The sequence below is a fragment of the Drosophila tropicalis genome, unplaced genomic scaffold (genome assembly GCF_018151085.1).
Source record: "Drosophila tropicalis isolate 14030-0801.00 unplaced genomic scaffold, ASM1815108v1 contig_859, whole genome shotgun sequence".
NCBI lineage: Eukaryota > Metazoa > Arthropoda > Insecta > Diptera > Drosophilidae > Drosophila > Drosophila tropicalis.
In genome coordinates, this window is record NW_027173353.1 from 2,497,948 (window position 1) to 2,505,837 (window position 7,890).

At 39.1% G+C, this 7,890-nt stretch overlaps 2 protein-coding genes across 2 annotated transcripts; one reads left to right on the forward strand and one right to left on the reverse strand.

Moving 5' to 3' along the window:
* The first annotated feature begins 21 nt into the window (after positions 1-21).
* Positions 22-1,272, forward strand: RpS3 (ribosomal protein S3). The gene is made up of 2 exons (XM_068297500.1): positions 22-166; positions 425-1,272. The coding sequence occupies exons 1-2, from the start codon at positions 137-139 to the stop codon at positions 1,127-1,129; spliced, it is 735 nt and encodes a 244-aa protein (XP_068153601.1). The 5' UTR covers positions 22-136; the 3' UTR covers positions 1,130-1,272.
* Positions 1,273-3,784: 2,512 nt separating this feature from the next.
* On the reverse strand, positions 3,785-5,570 carry LOC137581868 (zinc carboxypeptidase). The gene has a single exon (XM_068296250.1). It carries the CDS (start codon positions 5,530-5,532, stop codon positions 4,168-4,170), a length of 1,365 nt encoding a protein of 454 aa, XP_068152351.1. The 5' UTR covers positions 5,533-5,570; the 3' UTR covers positions 3,785-4,167.
* Positions 5,571-7,890: the final 2,320 nt, after the last annotated feature.

Below are 7,890 nucleotides of genomic sequence, written 5' to 3' on the forward strand. Positions count from 1 at the left end.
CTCACTCTCAAATAGGGGTTGTCAAAGCAACCCTGCCATGGTAAAGCAGAGCTCTGACAGTCAGCCATGCTATCGGTAAAGCAGGCGGCCTTTCTTTCTTTTTGACCACGTTCCTCGAGAGGCGTATAAAGTGAACATGAACCTCACAATTTCAAAGAAACGTAAGGTAAATAAACGAAACTTGCATTGAAATATATAGAGCCATACTCCCTGCATTCGTGTGAGATGGAAATAAATAAATAGGAGTGATACATCCGACGAAAATAACATCCAAGTGTGCACTGTGTTCAAGATAACCTCAAACCGTGAGCGTCCCAACATGACAGCAGAAGCAGCGCATGGGAAGTGCCAGCGCCCGGATCTCGTGAAATGTTGTCCCATTCATTGAATATTCGCTAATGTGGAATCGTTTTTCATTTTGCAGTTCGTCTCCGACGGTATCTTCAAGGCCGAATTGAACGAGTTCTTGACTCGTGAGCTCGCCGAGGATGGTTACTCCGGCGTCGAGGTGCGTGTGACACCCTCCCGCACTGAGATCATCATCATGGCCACCAAGACTCAACAGGTGTTGGGCGAGAAGGGTCGTCGCATTCGCGAATTGACCGCCATGGTCCAGAAGCGTTTCAACTTTGAAACCGGCCGCATTGAGCTGTACGCCGAGAAGGTGGCCACCCGTGGCCTGTGCGCCATTGCCCAGGCTGAGTCGCTGCGCTACAAGCTGACCGGAGGTCTGGCCGTGCGTCGTGCCTGCTATGGTGTGCTCCGTTTCATCATGGAGTCTGGCGCCAAGGGCTGTGAGGTCGTTGTCTCTGGAAAGCTGCGTGGTCAGCGTGCCAAGTCCATGAAGTTCGTCGATGGCTTGATGATTCACTCTGGTGATCCATGCAACGACTACGTTGAGACTGCCACTCGTCACGTGCTGCTGCGTCAAGGTGTGTTGGGTATCAAGGTCAAGATTATGTTGCCCTACGACCCCAAGAACAAGATTGGTCCCAAGAAGCCATTGCCCGACAATGTGTCGGTTGTGGAGCCCAAGGAGGAGAAGATCTATGAGACCCCAGAGACGGAGTACAAGATCCCGCCACCCAGCAAGCCCCTGGATGATCTGTCCGACAGCAAAGTTTTGTAAACTTAGTTTTACCGTGTAAACAAATTTAAAACGACAAAAAACAAAGTGAAGAGTAACAACAGCATGTTGTTTATTAAATACATCCACAAACAAAAACCATAACCAAACGAAACCTTTAAATTCAACAATAAAACTAAAATCAAGTTGTTAGTTGTGTTCAGTGCTGCCGAGAATTGTATTTTGTGTTTAGCAGAGAGAAAAATGTCCAAATTTCGTTTATGCCTGGATTGTAGAATAAAAGTTTTAGAATTTTCCATACATTTTTGGATCATAAGTTCTATAATCCTGGCTTTTCCATGTGAGCAGTTGTTTATTTAGGATATTTTAATGTTTACCCTAGAACTAAATACTTGCAGAAACTAATCCCAAGGATTACAAATATTATTTTACCTAAAATGTGAATGATAAATGGTCTTGTGATAATTTTTTTTGTTTGTGTTGGCAGAGAACTGCAAATTGGCGATTTGTTCAATGTATAGAAGGCCCTAACTTATCAAATAACCATAGAGAATATTTTCTTTTGCCATCTTGACAAAAGACAATATATAATATTGGAATATTTGGTTTCTGTTTTATAAGGGAATTAAATAGAAAGTGAAACTCTAATCTTTATTTAACAGAAAACTATGAAGTTGCAGACGAACTTGTAAAATTTGCTTAGTTCGTGTTGCTATTATTTTTCAATAGTGCTTGAATGGGACTAAAACTTTTCATAAAAGCAATATTATAGATTGTTGATGATAGGTACTATATAATATGTTAATCAACCAATATCATGACCATAGATCAATGGTATCTTCTGGTAGCAAATTTTAGATATTACAATTGACAATTTTTCTATCATTCACTTTTCGATACTACATTATTTCTACATCTCCTTGTCAGAGATTAGATTATCTTTGAATCCATTGAACCATATTGACAGATCTTTTGAACAACTTCTGTAAGATTTCCAAATCAAAATTGACCAAGAGGCATAGACAAATACAGAATATATAAATTTAGATTCATATTGTGAATATCCTAAGAAATGACAACACCAAATTCAATATTAGTATTGAAATATAATATTATGAAATGATTTTAAAGGTAACTTGTAGAACCAAATATTATTTTATCATTCAAAATATTTTATACTTTTTGTAGGGTTTTCATATAGTCGTTATTTAATGCACTTGAATGGAATTTTCTCAGGTTTTATTTATTTGGTTTCCATTGAAATTGAAGCAATGTAAATTTTGGGTAAAGTGAAACCGGATTTTCATTTCTCATGAAGCGGAAATCAGCGATTAAAAATGCTTAAATTTATTTTTATGTATGTATTGCTGTGGTTGTTGTTATTGTTGCTGGTTGATTTATGAGGTTGTCCTTCGGTTTGCGTGTCCAGAGTGTCCGCTGATAAGTTTGACTTGCTTATGGGTTGATATGTTTATTTGGGACTCGGACAATCGTATGAAATTAATCAACATTTTCAAGATTATACCCTCTCTCTCACTCTCTGTGTCCGTTTTCTCTGGATGATGCGGCAGGAGTAACCATGTGCGAGACGACTTTTGGCTTTTACTCCATCGTGAGCCTTAAATCGCAGCTGTAGTACACGATCCCATACCGATGACAAATTGCCACATCTAACACCTCAAGCCAGGTGCTGTAGATAGGCACGAAGGAAAAGAGATGAAGGCGGAGGCTGACAGAAGGAGGAGGAGTAGGATGCAGCAGGAGAAGGTGATACCAACTTGGCGGCATCACGCATCAAGTTGCGATTTGTCCAATAAATCTAAATTAGCTTGGGCTCAAAGCCTGACTCTGTTCCTGGTTTAACTTCCCTGCGCCTCCTCCAACTCCGCCTCCCTCTCATGACCCAGTCAATTAGAGTTATATAAAAAAGGAAAAGAAGATAAACTTTAGCTATTTGTGAACACTGTGAGAAATTTGTTTCTCCACTCTTGTTTTGGCATTTCAACACTAGCATAAATCATAGCAAAGAATCTTTTGAAAAAGAAAACACGATTTCGAATGTGTGGTATGTGTATGAGATTTCAACACAAATTTGTAAATAAATTAGATCGTGAATATGCACCTCCAACAACATCCATCCATATCATCATCGTCATCATCATCATCAGCAACATTTGTGTGTGCGGCAGCAACATTACATGATTAGCCAAAGTAACGTGTGTGTGTGAGTGTGTGTGTTAGCAATTCTCCTTGCTATAATATGTACTAACTATATATTATAATGGCAATAACAGAAAGAAGCAAAAAAAAAAACAAAGAAAATACATGTTGCCATTGCCGTCAACAAGTCTGCAACGTCTGCAGGTTCATAACTTGAAGTTCTGGCCAAAAAAGGTAAATCGAATCTGTCCATGAGATCGCAGAGTTTAATACTCTAAATTTAAAAAAATCCAAAGAATTTCCATTTATTAACTTAACGTTAAGAATATTATCAGATTGATTCTTCACACTTTTGATCTGAGCCTCCAGCTTCTAAAGCTTCTATGTAACATTAAGATCTTAGTCTTAATGTTACTTACTCCCGATTAGTTTGAAGCCCTATTTTAAGGATATTTAGATTCAAAATCAAATCGTTTCCAACCATTCAAATTATTTTTAGTCTGTGGCTGCAACTTTGTAAGAGAGATTGAGCAAACCTTTTGGGGGGAATTCTATGAATGTCAAGTCGGTGTTGATTCTTTTTATTTAGAGGCATGCCCCATCACCCTCCCACACACATACACACAAAGAAGTACAATGACAATCTGGCATATTTCTATGACGACTTTAAGGTCTTTTTAACTATATTTGTGCTGTTATTTTTTTTGTTTTCTTTGCTTCATCTTTTGATTTACCAACATTATATGTGTATTATGAGGTTTTGTGTCATGATTTTGCCATCATTATTTAACATTAGGAAAACGCTGGCGCGCGTAATGTGTTTTTCATGTGAACTGCCAGGCCAGACGACATTTATCATCATCATTATAGTTATTCGAGGAGTCGGAGTTGGAGTTGGAGCTGGAGCTAGAGATGGTGGTTTAGCTGCTGCTGCCGGTGCTCTCTATATCAATTGGGTAATAACCACGTTTGCCAGCCTCCTCCACGATCGTTTGTAGCGATGCGAATGCCTCACTGGCAGCGGGCTCAATCTCTTTGGCCGACAGAATGAACAACTGTTCGCTATCGGGTGGACCACGCAGCTCATATGAGAATGTGATCGGTATTTGTAGATGTCCATGAGCCCAATCCTTTGAGCCACCACTAGACGGATAGATGGTCTCGTAGATGCTGCCGCTTTTGTATACACGTCCGCTAAGATCTTTGATTCTCTGAGCAGCCAATTGGCCAATTGCTTTGAGATCTGCATAGTTCTCGACACGTTTCGGGCTATGGCCATAGGGAAACATAATGAGTTGCGAGTAGCTATGGAGGGCTATGAATGTGCGTATGCGATGGGTTTGAGTGTTATCCTCTAGAAATTTGATAATACGTTGGGTTTCCACTTCACTGCCGGCCGATGGACCTGAATAATCATAGCGACAAGGATCTCCGCTGGCTCCGGTGACATTCCAGTGGAAGGGAAAATTGCGATTGAGATCCACACCACGGCAGATGCCGAAGAGAGCACGATTCTTACGCCACATGCGATCCCCCTTGAAGGTGTAGCGATAGCCATCGGGATTTACACTGGGAAAGATTAGCCAATTGTGCGAACGGGCCATTTCTTGCACTCGAGGATCAGGGGAATTCAGCAATTGATCGATTATGTATGTGGCTGTGGCCGGGGCAATCCATTCTCTAGCATGTATGCCACTTTCCACAAACACACTGGTTACGTTCTCACGGCCAAAGGCGATGCGTACTCCTCGAATGGGCAGACCTTGTGTACTTGTGCCCATATCCAGCATGGTGACCACCTCAGATCTCTGTTGGGCCAGCATTTCCATCCATTTGTAGATATTTTCCAAAGGAAAATACTGCTTCCAATTGAGCTGCTCTGGTCCTGTGCTCTCTGGCGCCACATCGCGATAGTTTTCATCGATCAGCTCTTGGAAATTGTAATTCAATATGCGATGGCTTACATTATAGCTATGCAGCAGATCATCAAAGTCGGCCACCTTGTGTGAGGTCACCATAATGGTCAGTTTCTGACCAACAGCTCGAGCATGACCCATGAAGGAGCAGGAATCCGAGGCCTCCTCAAGTTTCTGGAATAGCTCGACATGAGTTTGATTCGACAGTTCCACCTGATAGATACGTGTGTTATCATAGCGAGCCTCGGCCAAGGCAGGCGGAGGCCCAAGGTTATCACCAATGGGACACTGATCGGATTTGGTGCAGAAGCTCGCTGCCCTGGAGGGTATAATCCAGATAAGCAGCAACGGTGTACACCACAGCAACATCTTCTTTACTTTGCGGCAGTTCAAACAATTGTATTCTCTTCGCTTTGTTTCGCTTTTGCTTTTCATTCCAGTGAAATGGGAAAGAAAGAATCGAATGATAAGCAAATCAAACGAATTGTAGTCGGTTTGTTTGATACCCTGTAAAAAGGGTGGTGACATGCACTTAACCATTCTTTCTCTTAAGGGTTGATTGCCATAAAGTGTATATCAGGACAAAGAGCAAGTCTCTAAACACCGAACTAATATGCTTTTCCCTTGGCCAACTAGAGGGTAAAGAGAGAACACATTGAACTTTTGATTTGAGCTTTTTAGCATATATGGAAAATCAAGCAAGAGACAGAAAGAGATAGAGAAGGAGAAAAAGATTGCGAGAGTGTCTTTTTGCTGTCCCTGATCCGCTTTCGAGATGTTTTGTCAACATGTTGCCAACTTGCCAGGCCAACAACAAAACAATAAATGCATATATGCCATTCAATTTGAAACGATTTATGAGCGATCTTTCATAACACTTCATTAGTTACATTTTTGGTCGAGTTTATCGTGCACAATTGCACAATATAAAAACGTTTAACGAGCTGATTCTAGGCATTTAGTGGCAGCTAACTAACCAAATTTGGACAATAAATGGATGGGAAACAAGTGCTCATGCTCATGGCCATGGAGTTGCACACACACACACACACACACACACACACACATAGATATGCGATGCGTCTTCAATGTTGCAAGAACCCAATTACAGGTTGCACATTACTAAAAGATGCCTAGTTACTAGAAATGGTAGATAGAGTTGGTGAATCAGTCTAAAAGGTGGCAGAGTTTGTGCTAGAATTAATCAAATATATCATTCATTCAATGTTACTTGAAATCCTTTTAATGAATTTTCATTAAGAGCTTCTATTTCCGTAAAATGAACTAACATTTCTTCCTTTCTCTCTTTCTTTCATAGATTTAAACACTAAATGTCTAAGAAATGAAAACTATTGTAAGGGAAATCTTCGAGTAAAACGATGGGAAAGTCACATAATTAGCATCTATAGGAAATTATTTAAACTGTCAAAGTTCTTAAGTCTTTAAAATGTTTTAGAAGACTTTTGGAATGGGATACCCATCCATTCGAATCATTTTTTCTATTTAAAATATTCATTAGTGAGCTCATTTTTTGATCACGTATGACTTTTATGTTGGTAAACATTGATATCCTTAGCATGACTTCTGAGGACGTCGTCTTTAAAACAGTTTTGACTGACTTTACCCTCACAATCATCTTCAGAAAAGTCGCTTTTGGCTATCGTCTCTCATACACTTCTCACATGTAGTTATTACGCTTAATATAAATCCGAATTTGATAATGATAATGAATAATGAATCCTGCTAAAATAATCTTTCCAGACTAAAATAATCCTTATTTAAAATATCACATCATAATTTATTACCAAAGGCGGATCTGGGGTTGTAATATGGGAGAAGTGTGCCCCTTAAAGTGTGCAATATGCAATTGATTGTTTTCAACAGATTTATAACTTTTCCTATGCTTTGCTTCGAAGATTGTTATTTAAGCACAAAACATTTCAGGTTTTTTGAATGCTTCAAAAGATGCATTCCCGGGTTGCTTATTGCATACTTAAAGGGACGAAATTCCCCATTTTACAGATCTGCCCTAGATCTATTCTAATCTTGTGCAATGTGATAAAGGGAAAGAATAGTTTATATTCTTAAAGACGGAACTGAAATTCACTCAAATATGTGAAATTGAATTAAAAAATTTGAGAATTACTTATACTTCGACCTTTTAACAAGTTCTTATTACTTAAAGTTTTGTGTTTGGAACACTTGACCCTGATCGTAGCTAAATAAATTGTGAATACATTAATTTGTCAATTAACTAGTTTTAGCTAGATAGACTAGACGAAAAGTTATGTATTTATCACACGTTTGGCTTGTTGAAATCAGAATACAAATTATATTCCAACTGCTAACAGCAATATTTTGTTGCTGCTGCTGTTGTGGGTGGTTATGCAACAACAAACTGCTCCTCCATCCACCCACTCACATATTTATAGTAACACAAAACCAAAACAAAAAAAAACAACAAAAATCATTTCTCTTAATTGACTTAACGTGACTTGGACTTGAGAAAAACCAATTACAAAGCCACATTAATATCTGGCAAACAATTTTTTGTTGCTGCAACTAAAAATTGCTGGCATGCAACAAATTTTTAATTAAGTAAACTTAGTCAAGCGATATGAGGGTAAAGAGCATAGAGAGAGACAGGGAGAGGGTATTTACTTACTTACCAATATATTGGATTGGATGAACAAAATAATCTTATCAACAACATTTTGGCAATTTATT